Here is a 19,658-nt window from a genome sequence, read left to right as displayed (position 1 = left end):
TGGCTGAGAGATCACACAGGCCCCATTGTCTCCAGCAGCCTGGGGTATTATTGTAGCAGTGCCTCTGGGAAAGGACAAACCTTCATGTCCGTGGTCTGTTTAAGAATGGGCTTTCTCCAGGCTGAGGCCATGAAAACTTCTCAGGATGAAACTCGGGGAACACAGGGAGGCTACGGAGTAGATTTGGAAATGGGGGCACCCCTCCTTAGACAGGGTTTGGATTCCCCATCCAGACCTCCCTCTCCCTCTCCCAGTGCTGACCTCCCTTCTCCACCTCTGTTTAATAATGCCTGGGCCTTGGTCATTATTTTGGGCAGATGGAGACGGGGGCAGGCAGTGAAAGGAGCTGGTGTCACTCCTGAGGAGAGGATGGTAGGGATGACAGAGAAGAAAAAGCGAATCATAGAAAAGATCAAAAGCAGAAGCTCGCCTTTCACTCGCCTGAAAGCGCTAAAGAGGATAAGGAGCGATCGGGCCTGGGGTCTCCTGTCTTCTCTGGCAATTAGACTCAGCTGATAGAGAGAAAGGCGTGAATGGCAGGGTTCAAGGCCCTCTCTAGGACTCACACAACGGGAAGGAGTTTTTTCCCCGACGCCTCCTTTATCTTCCTCTCCTTTCAGAGTGTCAGAAATGCAGCTGAAATATCTCTCAAAAAAGACAGCACAATCCCCAATGCCAAACCCTAATCACAGAGGCTGATGAGGAGAAGAGAAAAAAACCCATACATTCTTTTCACAATTCATCTTTACACTTTATATGAGGCCAGGATTCAAAGTAGATGTAGTCGATGTATGTCTGATAATTAAATTGAGCAAATCAGACCTCACATTTTGATAAGACAGGAGAATACATTTCATGTAAGTGGTTAATACAAACAAAACATTTCTTTAAGGTGAATCATCAATGTGTATGTCTTTACAATGTTTTTAATTAAAAAAAGGAAGATCCCAAAGCATCAAATTAATAGAAAACAAATGTAATGAGAATACATATTTAAGAACCATTCAGGCATGAGCAAACAAATGTTACTCTCATATACTGTGTGTCCCTGATATACAAGGACCTTGACTGTTTCAGACAATGTAATATTCTTTTTCCTTTTTTGACAAGACAGCCATCTCAGTCACAGCACAGCAACATGTCCCACAGGAACCTATTACCATCTTCTACATATGCAAGAGTTTGAATAGGCCGTCTATCATCCTCAAAGAGGGACACACAGCTTTTGCTGCAACTTTAATAGCTTGTCATAAAAGGTGCATGGGGTTCAATTACACAGTCATTAGAAACTGAGAAAAGACTATTTGGGACAGATACATTTAATTTTTAAACATCTTCTTTGGAAAAGGTTGTTAAAAACACCAGTATAGCAAAGTAATATAAAAAAGAAGCTGAGGTCAGTGAGGCAGAGTCATTTGACACACAAAGACAAGAAAATGGCCTGAAATCTGCTGTGAAGGATTAGATGCCATGTTTAAAAAGAAGGTTTGTCTGTGGAGAACTCCCTACAAAGGTGTATTTAGGCCTAACAACTTGGATCCCAGATCATAATCCTCCTGTAGACACACCTGCAGAGAAGAGTATAAAGACCATGGGCAGCACTGAGTCAAACATAGATCATCAGGAGTCTCTCCACAGAAGCTCCACAGCCTCCAGAACAACCCTGAAGATGACTCCCACTGTCAGCCTGCTGTTGCTGCTCCTGCTCGGCCTCTCTCGGGCTCATCCTCTCCATGATGAAGGAAATGAAGATGAAGACGACGTTGACATCACCACCAGGATTCTGACCTCCAACAATGCCACGGATGAGATCCTGCTGGAAGGAGACCTGCTCGCTCCCAAAACCAGAAACGCCATGAAGTGCTGGTATCAGAGCTGCCAGTGGAAGAAAGGATACAATGGTCTGGTGACAATCCCATTCACTGTGAGCAGTCAGTTCACCAGCTGGGAAAAGCAGAAGATCGATTCTGCCATGAAGGTCTACCACAGCAGTACCTGCATCCGCTTTGTCCCCCGTCAGAACGAGTATGACTACATCAGCATCGAGAACAGAGCTGGATGTTTCTCCGCTCTGGGCAGAGTGGGAGGAAGACAGGTGCTCTCTCTAAACAGACAGGGCTGCGTCTACCACGGTGTCGTCCTGCACGAGATCAACCACGCTCTGGGCTTCCAGCATGAGCAGACCAGGAGCGACCGTGACAACTATGTCAAGATCAACTGGGAGTACATTAACCCACAGAATGCCTACAACTTCTACAAGCAGAACACCAACAACCTGAACACTCCCTACGACTACACCTCCGTCATGCACTATGGAAGAACAGCCTTCACTGTCCAGTACGGAAGGGATACAATCACTCCCATCCCCAACCCCAATGTCCAGATCGGCCAGAGGCGGGGCATGTCCCGCTGGGACATCATCAGGATCAACGCCCTCTATGGCTGCTAATAATGCTAATGTTAAATGTCCTGTTTGTGTTCCTTTTTTTCTGTCATTAATAAAAAGCAACTATATTCTATGATCCAAATGTTTAATTTAACTACATTCTTTTTGAATTCTGATAACTCAATATATGACCACAACATGCCTCAAATGTCCAAAATAAAGGTAAATCATCACGACTGTTGTTGTATCAGTTTTATCTATTACAAAAATCTTCCACATGAAGTCATTTACACAAACACACAGTCACAGAGGCAAATAAAGGATTGCTAAAGCTGCATGAATGTCTGTTGCATGCAAACCACAAAATGAGTTCACACAATGCCGATTAAGCCTGCCAGTTCCACAAGACTCTCTCTCTGTCTGTCTGTCACCCTCTCTCAGTATGACCGTGTTTTTAGTTTTTATGCCACCCAGCAACATTCCCATGCTGCACACTATGTCTGTATTTCTCATCACGACTGAGCAGGCAAGGCAGAAGAATCGCACTGTGTGAGTAAAGCAAGACAGCTTCATACAATTACACTATGGTTGAAAGCAACAAGAAGAGTTTCAGAAGTGGATTCTACTTCCAAACCAAGCTCCTCCTTAACAACTGCCTGCATGCACCACAAACATCACAGCTGCTGTTCACTACACCATGCAGCTCCACCTTTTCTAATGAGTGACGCTACATTAAAAGACAGATATTCAACACATACCTTACAGAAGGACCATCAGAAGTTAGAAGGTGGTCTCTGCATATGCGGGTGAATGTGTGTGAGACAGTGGGGGAGACAGAGAAGACACAGTCAGCATATTTACATGCATTTTAACATTCAGATTTGAGTGGGACGAAGACAATAATTCAGTTTTCTTAATGTCATATAAGTATGTTAGTCCATCTAAAATCGAGCTAGCCTTAATCAGACCAACTTACCTGGATAATGTGATACATAGTCCGATTACTCTTGCATGTATATGATTAGTCGGACTGGAGTCGGACTTGGCGTTCTGCACATGCACCAAAATTTCCTCCCTGCTCTTTGACCTGGAAGTAGAAGGAGATGATGTATAAACTGTAGTACTGTTGCCAGAAAAGAACAAACAACACAATGGCATCAACAAAAGCGAAATCTACTGAGAAACACAATCCATCTCACTTTCCATCCCGCTGTTTGGTTTTCTGTGACGTAAAGGTCAACAGGAAACTGATTCAATGTGCACTAGCTCATTGAGAGGCGGAGTCAGACGTACATGTCCAATAAATCTATTTTCTCCTCTGCATGTATAATTGGATTCAGCAAGTTGTCCGATTGCCTGTCTTAGTCAGACTATGGACTTAGCTTGATTAAACTGTGCACGTAAACATGGGCAGCCCATGGCCAAGTGGAAAGGGAACTTGGATTGTTATCGGAGGGTTGCCAGTTAGAGTCCGCACTATCGTCCACTGATGCAAGAGTTTGAATAGGCCGTCTATCATCCAACCAGAGGGACACACAGATTTTGCTGCAAAAGGTGCATGATTTCAATTACACAGTCTTTAGAAACTATTTGGGTCACAAAAATTACATTTTTACACGTGTATTTTCTTTGGTAAAGGTTGTTAAAAACACCAGTATAGTAAAGTAACATAAAAAAGAAGCTGAGGTCAGTGTGGCAGAGTCATTTGACACACAAAGACAAGAAAATGGCCTGAAAACTGCTGTGAAGGATTAGATGCCATGTTTAAAAAGAAGGTTTGTCTGTGGAGAACTCCCTGCAAAGGTGTATTTAGGCCTAATAGTTTGGACCCCAGCCCATAATCCTCCTGTAGACACACCTATAGTGGAAAGTATAAAGACTCTGGGCAGCACTGAGTCAAACATAGATCATCAGGAGTCTCTCCACAGAAGCTCCACAGCCTCCAGAACAACCCTGAAGATGACTCCCACTGTCAGCCTGCTGTTGCTGCTCCTGCTCGGCCTCTCTCGGGCTCATCCTCTCCATGATGAAGAAAATGAAGATGAAGACGACGTTGACATCACCACCAGGATTCTGACCTCCAACAACGCCACGGATGAGATCCTGCTGGAAGGAGACCTGCTCGCTCCCAAAACCAGAAACGCCATGAAGTGCTGGTATCAGAGCTGCCAGTGGAAGAAAGGATACAATGGTCTGGTGACAATCCCATTCACTGTGAGCAGTCAGTTCACCAGCTGGGAAAAGCAGAAGATCGACTCTGCCATGAAGGTCTACCACAGCAGTACCTGCATCCGATTTGTCCCCCGTCAGAACGAGTATGACTACATCAGCATCGAGAACAGAGCTGGATGTTTCTCCGCTCTGGGCAGAGTGGGAGGAAGACAGGTGCTCTCTCTGAACCGACAGGGCTGCGTCTACCACGGTGTCGTCCTGCACGAGATCAACCACGCTCTGGGCTTCCAGCATGAGCAGACCAGGAGCGACCGTGACAACTATGTCAAGATCAACTGGGAGTACATTAACCCACAGAATGCCTACAACTTCTACAAACAGAACACCAACAACCTGAACACTCCCTACGACTACACCTCCGTCATGCACTATGGAAGAACAGCCTTCACTGTCCAGTACGGAAGGGATACAATCACTCCCATCCCCAACCCCAATGTCCAGATCGGCCAGAGGCGGGGCATGTCCCGCTGGGACATCATCAGGATCAACGCCCTCTATGGCTGCTAATAATGTTAAATGTCCTGTTTGTGTTCCTTTTTTTCTGTCATTAATAAAAAGCAACTATAATCTATGATTCAAATGTTTAATTTAACTACATTCTTTGTGAATTCTGATAACTCAATATATGACCATATGAAGTCATTTACACAAACACACAGTCACAGAGGCAAATAAAGGATTGCTAAAGCTGCATGAATGTCTGTTGCATGCAAACCACAAAATGAGTTCACACAATGCAGATTAAGCCTGCCAGTTCCACAAGACTCTCTCTCTGTCTGTCTGTCACCCTCTCTCAGTATGACAGTGTTTTTAGTTTTTATGCCACCCAACTGTGTGTGTATTTCTCATCACGACTGAGCAGGCAAGGCAGAAGAATCGCACTGTGTGAGTAAAGCAAGACAGCTTCATACAATTACACTATGGTTGAAAGCAACAAGAAGAGTTTCAGAAGTGGATTCTACTTCCAAACCAAGCTCCTCCTTAACAACTGCCTGCATGCACCACAAACATCACAGCTGCTGTTCACTACACCATGCAGCTCCACCTTTTCTAATGAGTGACGCTACATTAAAAGACAGATATTCAACACATACCTTACAGAAGGACCGTCAGAAGGTAGAAGGTGTTCTCTGCATATGTGGGTGAATGTGTGTGAGACAGTGGGGGAGACAGAGAAGACACAGTCAGCATATTTACATGCATTTTAACATTCAGATTTGAGTGGGACGAAGACAATAATTCAGTTTTCTTAATGTCATATAAGTATGTTAGTCCATCTAAAATCGAGCTAGCCTTAATCAGACCAACTTACCTGGATAATGTGATACATAGTCCGATTACTCTTGCATGTATATGATTAGTCGGACTGGAGTCGGACTTGGCGTTCTGCACATGCACCAAAATTTCCTCCCTGCTCTTTGACCTGGAAGTAGAAGGAGATGATGTATAAACTGTAGTACTGTTGCCAGAAAAGAACAAACAACACAATGGCATCAACAAAAGCGAAATCTACTGAGAAACACAATCCATCTCACTTTCCATCCCGCTGTTTGGTTTTCTGTGACGTAAAGGTCAACAGGAAACTGATTCAATGTGCACTAGCTCATTGAGAGGCGGAGTCAGACGTACATGTCCAATAAATCTATTTTCTCCTCTGCATGTATAATTGGATTCAGCAAGTTGTCCGATTGCCTGTCTTAGTCAGACTATGGACTTAGCTTGATTAAACTGTGCACGTAAACATGGGCAGCCCATGGCCAAGTGGAAAGGGAACTTGGATTGTTATCGGAGGGTTGCCAGTTAGAGTCCGCACTATCGTCCACTGATGCAAGAGTTTGAATAGGCCGTCTATCATCCAACCAGAGGGACACACAGATTTTGCTGCAAAAGGTGCATGATTTCAATTACACAGTCTTTAGAAACTATTTGGGTCACAAAAATTACATTTTTACACGTGTATTTTCTTTGGTAAAGGTTGTTAAAAACACCAGTATAGTAAAGTAACATAAAAAAGAAGCTGAGGTCAGTGTGGCAGAGTCATTTGACACACAAAGACAAGAAAATGGCCTGAAAACTGCTGTGAAGGATTAGATGCCATGTTTAAAAAGAAGGTTTGTCTGTGGAGAACTCCCTGCAAAGGTGTATTTAGGCCTAATAGTTTGGACCCCAGCCCATAATCCTCCTGTAGACACACCTATAGTGGAAAGTATAAAGACTCTGGGCAGCACTGAGTCAAACATAGATCATCAGGAGTCTCTCCACAGAAGCTCCACAGCCTCCAGAACAACCCTGAAGATGACTCCCACTGTCAGCCTGCTGTTGCTGCTCCTGCTCGGCCTCTCTCGGGCTCATCCTCTCCATGATGAAGAAAATGAAGATGAAGACGACGTTGACATCACCACCAGGATTCTGACCTCCAACAACGCCACGGATGAGATCCTGCTGGAAGGAGACCTGCTCGCTCCCAAAACCAGAAACGCCATGAAGTGCTGGTATCAGAGCTGCCAGTGGAAGAAAGGATACAATGGTCTGGTGACAATCCCATTCACTGTGAGCAGTCAGTTCACCAGCTGGGAAAAGCAGAAGATCGACTCTGCCATGAAGGTCTACCACAGCAGTACCTGCATCCGATTTGTCCCCCGTCAGAACGAGTATGACTACATCAGCATCGAGAACAGAGCTGGATGTTTCTCCGCTCTGGGCAGAGTGGGAGGAAGACAGGTGCTCTCTCTGAACCGACAGGGCTGCGTCTACCACGGTGTCGTCCTGCACGAGATCAACCACGCTCTGGGCTTCCAGCATGAGCAGACCAGGAGCGACCGTGACAACTATGTCAAGATCAACTGGGAGTACATTAACCCACAGAATGCCTACAACTTCTACAAACAGAACACCAACAACCTGAACACTCCCTACGACTACACCTCCGTCATGCACTATGGAAGAACAGCCTTCACTGTCCAGTACGGAAGGGATACAATCACTCCCATCCCCAACCCCAATGTCCAGATCGGCCAGAGGCGGGGCATGTCCCGCTGGGACATCATCAGGATCAACGCCCTCTATGGCTGCTAATAATGTTAAATGTCCTGTTTGTGTTCCTTTTTTTCTGTCATTAATAAAAAGCAACTATAATCTATGATTCAAATGTTTAATTTAACTACATTCTTTGTGAATTCTGATAACTCAATATATGACCATATGAAGTCATTTACACAAACACACAGTCACAGAGGCAAATAAAGGATTGCTAAAGCTGCATGAATGTCTGTTGCATGCAAACCACAAAATGAGTTCACACAATGCAGATTAAGCCTGCCAGTTCCACAAGACTCTCTCTCTGTCTGTCTGTCACCCTCTCTCAGTATGACAGTGTTTTTAGTTTTTATGCCACCCAACTGTGTGTGTATTTCTCATCACGACTGAGCAGGCAAGGCAGAAGAATCGCACTGTGTGAGTAAAGCAAGACAGCTTCATACAATTACACTATGGTTGAAAGCAACAAGAAGAGTTTCAGAAGTGGATTCTACTTCCAAACCAAGCTCCTCCTTAACAACTGCCTGCATGCACCACAAACATCACAGCTGCTGTTCACTACACCATGCAGCTCCACCTTTTCTAATGAGTGACGCTACATTAAAAGACAGATATTCAACACATACCTTACAGAAGGACCGTCAGAAGGTAGAAGGTGTTCTCTGCATATGTGGGTGAATGTGTGTGAGACAGTGGGGGAGACAGAGAAGACACAGTCAGCATATTTACATGCATTTTAACATTCAGATTTGAGTGGGACGAAGACAATAATTCAGTTTTCTTAATGTCATATAAATATGTTAGTCCATCTAAAATCGAGCTAGCCTTAATCAGACCAACTTACCTGGATAATGTGATACATAGTCCGATTACTCTTGAATGTATATGATAAGTCGGACTGGAGTCTGACTTGGCGTTCTGCACATGCACCAAAATTTCCTCCCTGCTCTTTGACCTGGAAGTAGAGGGAGATGATGTATAAACTGTAGTACTTTTGCCAGAAAAGAACAAACAACACAATGCCATCAGCGACAGCGAAAGCTACAGAGAAACACGATCCATCTCACTGCCCATCCTGCTGTTTGGTTTTCTGTGACGTAAAGGTCAACAGGAAACTGATTCAATGTGCACTAGCTTATTGAGAGGCGGAGTCAGACGTACATGTCCAATAAATCTATTTTCTCCTCTGCATTAATACTCGGACTCTGCACGTTCTACTGTATGATTGCCTGTCTTAGTCAGACTACGGCCTTAGCTCGATTAACCTGTGCATGTAAACATGGGCTGCCCATGGCCAAGTGGAAAGGACACTTGGCTTGTAACTGGAGAGTTGCCAGTTAGAGTCCCCACTATTCTACATATGCAAGAGTTTGAATAGGCGGTCCATCATCCAAACAGAAGGACACACAATTTTGCTGCAACTTTAATAGCTTGTCATAAAAGGTGCATGGGGGATTTCAATTACACGGTCTTTAGAAACTGAGCAAATTTTGACTATTTCAGTCACACAAATGACATTTTTACATATCTTCTTTGGTAAAGGTTGTTAAAAACACCAGTATAGCAAAGTAACATAAAAAAGCTGTGGTCAGTGTGGCAGAGTAATTTGACACACAAAGACAAGAAAATGGCCTGAAAACTGCTGTGAAGGATTAGATGCCATGTTTAAAAAGAAGGTTTGTCTGTGGAGAACTCCCTGCAAAGGTGTATTTAGGCCTAATAGTTTGGACCCCAGCCCATAATCCTCCTGTAGACACACCTATAGTGGAAAGTATAAAGACTCTGGGCAGCACTGAGTCTAACATAGATCATCAGGAGTCTCTCCACAGAAGCTCCACAGCCTCCAGAACAACCCTGAAGATGACTCCCACTGTCAGCCTGCTGTTGCTGCTCCTGCTCGGCCTCTCTCGGGCTCATCCTCTCCATGATGAAGGAAATGAAGATGAAGACGACGTTGACATCACCACCAGGATTCTGACCTCCAACAATGCCACGGATGAGATCCTGCTGGAAGGAGACCTGCTCGCTCCCAAAACCAGAAACGCCATGAAGTGCTGGTATCAGAGCTGCCAGTGGAAGAAAGGATACAATGGTCTGGTGACAATCCCATTCACTGTGAGCAGTCAGTTCACCAGCTGGGAAAAGCAGAAGATCGATTCTGCCATGAAGGTCTACCACAGCAGTACCTGCATCCGCTTTGTCCCCCGTCAGAACGAGTATGACTACATCAGCATCGAGAACAGAGCTGGATGTTTCTCCGCTCTGGGCAGAGTGGGAGGAAGACAGGTGCTCTCTCTAAACAGACAGGGCTGCGTCTACCACGGTGTCGTCCTGCACGAGATCAACCACGCTCTGGGCTTCCAGCATGAGCAGACCAGGAGCGACCGTGACAACTATGTCAAGATCAACTGGGAGTACATTAACCCACAGAATGCCTACAACTTCTACAAGCAGAACACCAACAACCTGAACACTCCCTACGACTACACCTCCGTCATGCACTATGGAAGAACAGCCTTCACTGTCCAGTACGGAAGGGATACAATCACTCCCATCCCCAACCCCAATGTCCAGATCGGCCAGAGGCGGGGCATGTCCCGCTGGGACATCATCAGGATCAACGCCCTCTATGGCTGCTAATAATGCTAATGTTAAATGTCCTGTTTGTGTTCCTTTTTTTCTGTCATTAATAAAAAGCAACTATATTCTATGATCCAAATGTTTAATTTAACTACATTCTTTTTGAATTCTGATAACTCAATATATGACCACAACATGCCTCAAATGTCCAAAATAAAGGTAAATCATCACGACTGTTGTTGTATCAGTTTTATCTATTACAAAAATCTTCCACATGAAGTCATTTACACAAACACACAGTCACAGAGGCAAATAAAGGATTGCTAAAGCTGCATGAATGTCTGTTGCATGCAAACCACAAAATGAGTTCACACAATGCCGATTAAGCCTGCCAGTTCCACAAGACTCTCTCTCTGTCTGTCTGTCACCCTCTCTCAGTATGACCGTGTTTTTAGTTTTTATGCCACCCAGCAACATTCCCATGCTGCACACTATGTCTGTATTTCTCATCACGACTGAGCAGGCAAGGCAGAAGAATCGCACTGTGTGAGTAAAGCAAGACAGCTTCATACAATTACACTATGGTTGAAAGCAACAAGAAGAGTTTCAGAAGTGGATTCTACTTCCAAACCAAGCACCTCCTTAACAACTGCCTGCATGCACCACAAACATCACAGCTGCTGTTCACTACACCATGCAGCTCCACCTTTTCTAATGAGTGACGCTACATTAAAAGACAGATATTCAACACATACCTTACAGAAGGACCATCAGAAGTTAGAAGGTGGTCTCTGCATATGCGGGTGAATGTGTGTGAGACAGTGGGGGAGACAGAGAAGACACAGTCAGCATATTTACATGCATTTTAACATTCAGATTTGAGTGGGACGAAGACAATAATTCAGTTTTCTTAATGTCATATAAATATGTTAGTCCATCTAAAATCAAGTTAGCCTTAATCAGACCAACTTACCTGAATAAAGTGATACATAGTCCGATTACTCTTGCATGTATATGATTAGTCGGACTGGAGTCGGACTTGGCGTTCTGTACATGCACCAAAATTTCCTCCCTGCTCTTTGACCTGGAAGTAGAAGGAGATGATGTATAAACTGTAGTACTGTTGCCAGAAAAGAACAAACAACACAATGGCATCAACAAAAGCGAAAGCTACTGAGAAACACAATCCATCTCACTGTCCATCCCGCTGTTTGGTTTTCTGTGACGTAAAGGTCAACAGGAAACTGATTCAATGTGCACTAGCTTATTGAGAGGCGGAGTCAGACGTACATGTCCAATAAATCTATTTTCTCCTCTGCATTAATACTCGGACTCTGCACGTTCTACTGTATGATTGCCTGTCTTAGTCAGACTACGGCCTTAGCTCGATTAACCTGTGCATGTAAACATGGGCTGCCCATGGCCAAGTGGAAAGGACACTTGGCTTGTAACCGGAGAGTTGCCAGTTAGAGTCCCCACTATTCTACATATGCAAGAGTTTGAATAGGCGGTCCATCATCCAAACAGAAGGACACACAATTTTGCTGCAACTTTAATAGCTTGTCATAAAAGGTGCATGGGGGATTTCAATTACACGGTCTTTAGAAACTGAGCAAATTTTGACTATTTCAGTCACACAAATGACATTTTTACATATCTTCTTTGGTAAAGGTTGTTAAAAACACCAGTATAGCAAAGTAACATAAAAAAGCTGTGGTCAGTGTGGCAGAGTAATTTGACACACAAAGACAAGAAAATGGCCTGAAAACTGCTGTGAAGGATTAGATGCCATGTTTAAAAAGAAGGTTTGTCTGTGGAGAACTCCCTGCAAAGGTGTATTTAGGCCTAATAGTTTGGACCCCAGCCCATAATCCTCCTGTAGACACACCTATAGTGGAAAGTATAAAGACTCTGGGCAGCACTGAGTCTAACATAGATCATCAGGAGTCTCTCCACAGAAGCTCCACAGCCTCCAGAACAACCCTGAAGATGACTCCCACTGTCAGCCTGCTGTTGCTGCTCCTGCTCGGCCTCTCTCGGGCTCATCCTCTCCATGATGAAGGAAATGAAGATGAAGACGACGTTGACATCACCACCAGGATTCTGACCTCCAACAATGCCACGGATGAGATCCTGCTGGAAGGAGACCTGCTCGCTCCCAAAACCAGAAACGCCATGAAGTGCTGGTATCAGAGCTGCCAGTGGAAGAAAGGATACAATGGTCTGGTGACAATCCCATTCACTGTGAGCAGTCAGTTCACCAGCTGGGAAAAGCAGAAGATCGATTCTGCCATGAAGGTCTACCACAGCAGTACCTGCATCCGCTTTGTCCCCCGTCAGAACGAGTATGACTACATCAGCATCGAGAACAGAGCTGGATGTTTCTCCGCTCTGGGCAGAGTGGGAGGAAGACAGGTGCTCTCTCTAAACAGACAGGGCTGCGTCTACCACGGTGTCGTCCTGCACGAGATCAACCACGCTCTGGGCTTCCAGCATGAACAGACCAGGAGCGACCGTGACAACTATGTCAAGATCAACTGGGAGTACATTAACCCACAGAATGCCTACAACTTCTACAAGCAGAACACCAACAACCTGAACACTCCCTACGACTACACCTCCGTCATGCACTATGGAAGAACAGCCTTCACTGTCCAGTACGGAAGGGATACAATCACTCCCATCCCCAACCCCAATGTCCAGATCGGCCAGAGGCGGGGCATGTCCCGCTGGGACATCATCAGGATCAACGCCCTCTATGGCTGCTAATAATGCTAATGTTAAATGTCCTGTTTGTGTTCCTTTTTTTCTGTCATTAATAAAAAGCAACTATATTCTATGATCCAAATGTTTAATTTAACTACATTCTTTTTGAATTCTGATAACTCAATATAAGACCACAACATGCCGCGAATGTCCAAAATAAAGGTAAAGCATCACAACTGCTGTTGTATCAGTTTTATCTATTACAAAAATCTTTCATATGAAGTCATTTACACAAACACACAGTCACAGAGGCAAATAAAGGATTGCAAAAGCTGCATGAATGTCTGTTGCATGCAAACCACAAAATGAGTTCACACAATGCCGATTAAGCCTGCCAGTTCCACAAGACTCTCTCTGTCTGTCTGTCACCCTCTCTCAGTATGACAGTGTTTTTAGTTTTTATGCCACCCAGCAACATTCCCATGCTGCACACTGTGTGTGTATTTCTCATCACGACTGAGCGTGACCAAAATAAAGGTAAAGCATCACGATTGCTGTTGTATCAGTTTTATCTATTACAAAAATCTTTCATTTCATTCGAATTTTAATCATGAGCACGATTTTGGCTCTTTGTAAATGCCCAATATTGAAAATGCATGATCGGCAAACAGAACTCAAAGCAAATCAAGCACTCCCATAACACCTGCCTGCATTCGCCAAATACATCACTGCTGCTGTTCACTACACCACACAGCTCCAATTTTCCAAGTTGAAGTCCGGATGAGTAAAACATACCATACAGAACACTGGCAGAGGGTGGGTGAATGTGTGAGAGACAGAAAAGACAGTGTGTTTACGTGCATTTAAAAGTCAGATTTTAGTTGGACAGTATTACAACAATTCGGTTTTCTTAATGTCATGTAAATATGCCTTAATCAGACTAACCTGGATAATGTGATTCATGGTCCAGTTACTCCTTCTTGTTTAGTCGGACTGGAGACGTTCTGCATGTGCACCAACATTTCCTCCCCGGTCTTTGACCCGGAAGGAGTTCCATCTCACCATCCAGCTCGCTGTTTGTCTTTCTATGATGTAGAGAGATAAAGCACCACCTACAGAGACATACATGTCCAATAAATTGATTTTGTCCTCCGCATGGACACACTGCAGCTTTAATTGTTACCCATTTGCAAATCAGTGGAACAGAGATATCTATCACTTAAAAAAATAATAATGTTTGTTTTACTTGATCAGTATTTCTCCAACTGTGTAATAATATTCGGAGAAAGAAATCCCCAACAAAAACTACTCAATGTGATAATATTAGACTAATGACATATACATAATAATAATAATAACAACCATACATCAATCAATCAATTAGCTATAACACAAAACCTCTATGGGTCTTGGAGAAGCTCAATCTTTAACCAGGTCAATCTCAATTATTTAGAACTTCTGTTTATTTTTATGAGAAAACACTGAAGGTATTTTAAAGTGCTTTGATGTCATGAATTTGAATCATCCACAGCCTGAGGATCAAATGGGCCGTGTCTGTTCCGGAGAGCAAACGCTGTAGACAAAAATAAACACTTCAGAAGATTTAAATATGGCAACAAACTGAAAAAAATGTGACTGTGATCGTTCCCGTGATGTTCAGCATGAGCTTCACTGTCCCCAACACAAGTTTATCATGTAAGTCAATCGTTCAACTCGAAATGCATTTTCCACCAGAAAGACTGTTGTTCTAACACAATTTTAGGAGAAAAAGAGTGAAAAGATAGTCACGCATCTGAATCAAAACACACGGGAGAAAAAGGCAGATTTAATATCACTTTATTGTCTCTTTCGCCAAATCATTTAGCTCCTCCTCTGTCAATCAGAGCTCTGGGTTTTCAGTAGCCTCAGGCTGTGCTGGATTAAGAGCTTTGATGTCGGCCTGCTGCGGGACAGCACAATCGCCTTGGTGCCTCTGGGCACCAGCTCAGTCAGGACACACACTGTCTGTGATTTACCTGCAACCAGACTCCCTGAAGGATTGTTAACACTCTGGGAAGCAGTGGGTGAGGATGTGGAAAGTCTTCACATAAAAATCACGTTCATTACAGCAAACATGTGCAGCTAATGAGTGTTGCCTGAAAGCAATGAGTCATGTTTAAGACTTCACAGAAAGATGAAACCACTGCGGTTACTGCAGGATTGTAGGAGACATGTTTTCAGCTGACAAAACTCTACATACTAATCCTTTAAAGGTACACTTCAGCAGTTTTTGTTTTTGGAAATATTATTAGCCAGAATAAAATAAAGACTGGAAATAGCTACTGCGGCTCTACACATAATAATTAACATGTCACATCCAAAGACTCTACATGGAGATAACAATTGACACTTGGTTGCAGTCCAACCCATAAACCTCATCTCCTCCATGATTGCAGATGAGATCAAATTTAAAAAAATAAAACTTTATAAGATCCCTATGTCCTGTACAAAACTGTATCTGTGTAACTTTAGTGAAGATAATTTTCGATCAAAGGACAGATATTTGGCTAAAATATTAATAGTAGCTGGTAAAAAAAAAAGCAATTACAAAGAAATGGGGGAAAGAGGACTCCACAGGATCAATGGAAACAGATTGTAGAGGAAATCTACATAATAGAAAAGACGACACACCGCTTACAGCAATAGGGAGCTCAGTTTGAAGAAAAATTTATAAAATGGACTATATTCAAGACCAGAACAGTGATGAAGACCACAGGAAAGTTAGTTGATTGAGTAGAAGAAAACAACACTTCAAATACAGTATACGTTTCCCCTAAAAGGGGATTTGAGTTTCTGTGATTGTTATTACATTATTTTTCTGTTAAGATACATTTTTGATTCATTTTTGATCTTAAAACGTTTATTCTTTAACACAGTTTCAATAATATATCTTTAATTGTTTGTTATGTTTAATGCAAATGTAACTGAGAAACATAATTTCCATGCCCACCGGAATTTTTTTCTACTGACACGGTTAAGAAATGAGAAGCTACTCACTGCATCATCCATCCATTCATCTTCAAGGGTCACATGAGGGTCGTGGGGGTCACTAGTGCCAATCCCTGCTGACACGGACGAAAGGCGGGGTACACACTGGACAGGTCGCCAGTTCATCACAGGGCCACATAGAGACAAACAACCATTCACTCTCACACCTACGGTCAGTTTAGAGTGTCCAATTTGCCTAATCCCCAAATCTGCATGTTTATGGACTGTGGGAGGAAACCAGAAAACCCGCAGAAAACCCACGCACACACTGGGAGAACATGCAAACTCCATGCAGAAAGGCCCTTGTTCCGACCAAACCCTCACTGCATTAGTTAGGGGTAAATAACTAGTTGCCAGCTGAACTACTGTATGTTATGATCATTATACACGTCTAGTGTTGGGATACAGAGGAAGAACAGGGATATTTTACAAACAGCAGTGACTTGATTTGAATTTGCTCTCAAGAAATCAAAATCTGTTATTGACGTATACTAAATAACAATGCAAGATTAATACAAGTAATGGAATTCTTAGAGCTTGGTGTTGACTCAATAGAAATATTGTGGGTGAAGTTATGTCAAATAAATGATATATAAATAAGATATTGGCAGTAAAAAGCAATAAAACACAAGACTAAACTGGCATAAACTTTTAAGCAGCTGATGCCACAGTCACACAGTTAAAAATGTGTTTGTACATTTATTTATTTATTGTTTTTTGTTGCGGGGGAGAAGGTGTGGCTGTGAGCAGTTCAAAAGACTGATGGCTTGTGGGTAGATACTTTCTCTGAACATCCTGGTTCTGGTGCTGATGCTCCCGAACCGTCTGCCTGACAGCAGGAGCATAAAGAGTCCATAGCTGGGGTCAGAGAGGATTCATTGTGGTTAGCTTTGACCTGATCATTTTGTGTTATAGAGTGAACCACTATCCTTCCACTGTGAAGGTTTACTGTGTCTCTGCTCTATCTACATGTTCTAACCCAACTTTTGTCCACAGAAATAACAAAAAAAAAAAAAAAAAAAACAATACAAAAATTTAGTGCCCATACAGTTTCAAACAGCAGGGAGAGCCTGGAGGTGAATTGTCACAGAAATACAAAGCAGCCAACTGGTCTATTGGTGTGAAAACAGCTTCCTGCTGCTCCGAGGTTTGCTCAATGCCAATGTCCTATGTTGTGAAAAAAAAAAAACACACACGTGCAAACACACAGCATGCCAAGTGTAGTTTTTTAATGACTTAATATAGATTTCATAGATCATAATGGTTATTTACTATATCTTTAGTGCTTTATGTGCAGTTTCCCTCTCTATACATGCGCGCACACACACACACACACACACACACACAGCTGACTGTTCACAGGTTCAATATGTTGAGTTATAATAAGCCTTTAGAGAACTATCAGCCGCTGTATTTGCAGCTCATCAGAATGCATGTGCCACATCACATTAGCTCCCACGTGGGAACCATGATTTTACTTGGTAATTCTGAAGCGTTGCAGCACCTATACATATTCATGCTAAACCCTATAAGTGTCAAATTGAGACGTCCTTCCAGTGTCCTTGGCAGCAGGTTATTAATATTGAATACCTAAGTCAACATTATAGCCCGACGAGGAGATACACAGGTCACGGTCTGACATATTCTCCGCAACCTTCTGTCGTCAAGACAGCTGACAAATGTTCATATTAGTTTATAAGGTGTAGTATTGTGTGGGATGTTTCGGGGAAGTTTAGTTTCACGACGGTTCTTGCTTCTTAATCAGGTCAATCACAGTCCAATCATCATGTGAAGCATGTGCTGCAAAAACTAGCTAATTCTTATTGTGAGGAAAGTTTTTCTTTTTGTTGTTCTTTCTGTAATTTTATTCAATTCTCACGTCTGACTAAGAGCCTGTGCACACGCTCGGACTTAAAAGCCACGAATCCCGGGGTGTTAGTCTGAGCGCCAACATCTTAACTATTCCAAACTCCAATCCCTAAATTGGTGTGGCTGTTGACGCTTGTGGCTGGTTTTTTAAAATGCTGCTACTGTGTGGTGTGCAGTGGTACCAGGGGGGGTTGTCTGGCTGGTGCTCTCGATAGGATGCTGGCTTCAGGCATCTCATCACGGCAGCTGAGAGGTGGTCGCTGAGGTCCTCCTGCTCGAGGCGACGCCCAAGGACTATCAACACAGCGGGGAGCCCGGGTGCCAGCGAGGTCTCGAGCAACCTCGCCTCGCTTCATGAAAGCCTAATGAAGAGATGGGGCTCAGAAAACTATATTGTTCAACACCCACAATCCTGCAGCACAGGAGGATGGAGGCGACGGATACGCCATGCAGGGGAATTCAGAGAGATGCAGCACAGAACATATGAAAGCAGATAAAAAGATGCTGCAATGTGAGATTGTGTCCATTTATTCTTGTGAGAAAGTAAAGACAAAGTCTTCATCCGTGACTGTTACCGATAAATAAAAGGTGTGTACAAAGTACAGAGCCTCTTGTGTGGGATAAATGGAAATCTTGTGCAACTTAAAATAAATGCAAATTGTCATATTGAAAGAAAATGAGTTGTCAGTACTGTGGGCATGCAGCTCTTTACCATCAATTTCATTTTTCCAAAGGTGAACAGAAAATATATGCATAATATTTCCTACCAACTTTGGTTACGTTGCTGTTCGGACACACAGTATGAAGTTGGAGAAGAGATTGTGACCTGAAATTTAAGAATATATAAAACCACACAGACCAAAGAGCTAAAAATTATTTTCCTAAGAATTCTCCTCTGTTTATATATAATCCATTATAAAAATGATTGCTACCCCAGCAACTTATTTTTTTTTTTAGATTTAAAAAAAACAACCCAAAATAAACAATCTCTTTTAAGTCTGTGTCAATGTCAACACTCACAAACATTACATACCAGACATAATACATTCACAATAATACAAAGTGATATTTCAGTTGTTTTCAGGAGGACACGACCTGGGAAAATGACATAAAAAAACATCATCTTCCTACTGAATATCTGAGAGAATAAAACACAATAAAACACTTACAATCTTTGGAAGTAACATTACACATTGGTCCAGAAATGCTCAATAGACACAATAGTAAAAATGTGGTCATGTAATCTCTGCAGGGTCCGTCAGTGTGGATGTCTTTGTTTGAAAGGTGCTTTAGGTGCTGGTCAATGTGAGCGGGTTGGGTATCATCGGCTGTGATATATCAGCAGACACGCAGCAGATTAAGATTCAAACCTACCACACACTCTGAAACCAACAAAAAAGTGAGACTGTGCAGACGTCCAGCACGTCCACTGTAAACAGTCTACAGAGCATCAGCAGCATCACGTCCCATTTACTGTATCTTCTTCTTCTTGCCTTTGATTTCACTGTACTGAACCTGTAGGAAAAATAAGAAACAGGAGTGAAGCACTGTTACATACTGGTGCTTCTGAACAACCGCTACTACAAAAACCCGGTGTAGGACAATGCGTGCTGGGCAGAACGAATACACTGCATTAAAGACAACAACAGTGGCCAGTGGTGAGACCACAGAGAGTCAAACACAGAGACCTAAGGCCAGTGCAGAAGAAGAGGAACGATACAAAAAGGGGTCAAACAGCTTAGACAGAGGAGGACGGAGACAGAGGGTGACGGACAACGTATAAAAAGAGATGGGAAAGAAAGGAGAGTGGAAAATAAAGAGG

General features: G+C 43.1%; 6 protein-coding genes across 9 annotated transcripts in view; 5 read left to right on the top strand and 1 right to left on the bottom strand.

The window, feature by feature from the left end:
- The first annotated feature begins 1,576 nt into the window (after positions 1-1,576).
- Positions 1,577-2,522, top strand: LOC122772520 (high choriolytic enzyme 1-like). Its single transcript, XM_044030663.1, has one exon. The coding sequence runs from the start codon at positions 1,592-1,594 to the stop codon at positions 2,447-2,449; it is 858 nt and encodes a 285-aa protein (XP_043886598.1). The 5' UTR covers positions 1,577-1,591; the 3' UTR covers positions 2,450-2,522.
- Positions 2,523-4,303: 1,781 nt separating this feature from the next.
- LOC122772528 (high choriolytic enzyme 1-like) lies at positions 4,304-5,192 on the top strand. Its single transcript, XM_044030672.1, has one exon. It carries the CDS (start codon positions 4,346-4,348, stop codon positions 5,123-5,125), a length of 780 nt encoding a protein of 259 aa, XP_043886607.1. The 5' UTR covers positions 4,304-4,345; the 3' UTR covers positions 5,126-5,192.
- Positions 5,193-6,871: 1,679 nt separating this feature from the next.
- On the top strand, positions 6,872-7,760 carry LOC122771906 (high choriolytic enzyme 1-like). The gene has a single exon (XM_044029469.1). It carries the CDS (start codon positions 6,914-6,916, stop codon positions 7,691-7,693), a length of 780 nt encoding a protein of 259 aa, XP_043885404.1. The 5' UTR covers positions 6,872-6,913; the 3' UTR covers positions 7,694-7,760.
- Positions 7,761-9,472: 1,712 nt separating this feature from the next.
- Positions 9,473-10,367, top strand: LOC122771902 (high choriolytic enzyme 1-like). The gene has a single exon (XM_044029466.1). It carries the CDS (start codon positions 9,515-9,517, stop codon positions 10,292-10,294), a length of 780 nt encoding a protein of 259 aa, XP_043885401.1. The 5' UTR covers positions 9,473-9,514; the 3' UTR covers positions 10,295-10,367.
- A 1,774-nt stretch (positions 10,368-12,141) lies between these two features.
- On the top strand, positions 12,142-13,076 carry LOC122771903 (high choriolytic enzyme 1-like). Its single transcript, XM_044029468.1, has one exon. The coding sequence runs from the start codon at positions 12,224-12,226 to the stop codon at positions 13,001-13,003; it is 780 nt and encodes a 259-aa protein (XP_043885403.1). The 5' UTR covers positions 12,142-12,223; the 3' UTR covers positions 13,004-13,076.
- A 5,272-nt stretch (positions 13,077-18,348) lies between these two features.
- mctp2b (multiple C2 domains, transmembrane 2b) overlaps positions 18,349-19,658 on the bottom strand; it is a 35,639-nt gene continuing 34,329 nt past the window's right edge. For all 4 annotated transcript variants that reach the window (XM_044030139.1, XM_044030141.1, XM_044030142.1 and 1 more), the window contains one exon: positions 18,349-19,351. In XM_044030139.1, coding sequence (XP_043886074.1) covers positions 19,307-19,351 — 45 coding nt within the window. In that variant the 3' untranslated portion in view covers positions 18,349-19,306. The remainder of the gene's footprint in view (positions 19,352-19,658) is intronic.

Source organism: Solea senegalensis, linkage group LG7 (genome assembly GCF_019176455.1).
Source record: "Solea senegalensis isolate Sse05_10M linkage group LG7, IFAPA_SoseM_1, whole genome shotgun sequence".
Classification (NCBI taxonomy): domain Eukaryota; kingdom Metazoa; phylum Chordata; class Actinopteri; order Pleuronectiformes; family Soleidae; genus Solea; species Solea senegalensis.
The sequence above is the reverse complement of the archived record's forward strand: the minus strand, read 5'-3'. Positions and strand labels throughout refer to the sequence as shown.

Bases quoted from the DNA above. Each gene is read 5' to 3' on its own strand.
- LOC122772520 (XM_044030663.1), top strand. From the start codon at position 1,592: ATGGGCAGCACTGAGTCAAACATAGATCATCAGGAGTCTCTCCACAGA.
- LOC122771903 (XM_044029468.1), top strand. From the start codon at position 12,224: ATGACTCCCACTGTCAGCCTGCTGTTGCTGCTCCTGCTCGGCCTCTCT.
- LOC122772528 (XM_044030672.1), top strand. From the start codon at position 4,346: ATGACTCCCACTGTCAGCCTGCTGTTGCTGCTCCTGCTCGGCCTCTCT.
- LOC122771906 (XM_044029469.1), top strand. From the start codon at position 6,914: ATGACTCCCACTGTCAGCCTGCTGTTGCTGCTCCTGCTCGGCCTCTCT.
- LOC122771902 (XM_044029466.1), top strand. From the start codon at position 9,515: ATGACTCCCACTGTCAGCCTGCTGTTGCTGCTCCTGCTCGGCCTCTCT.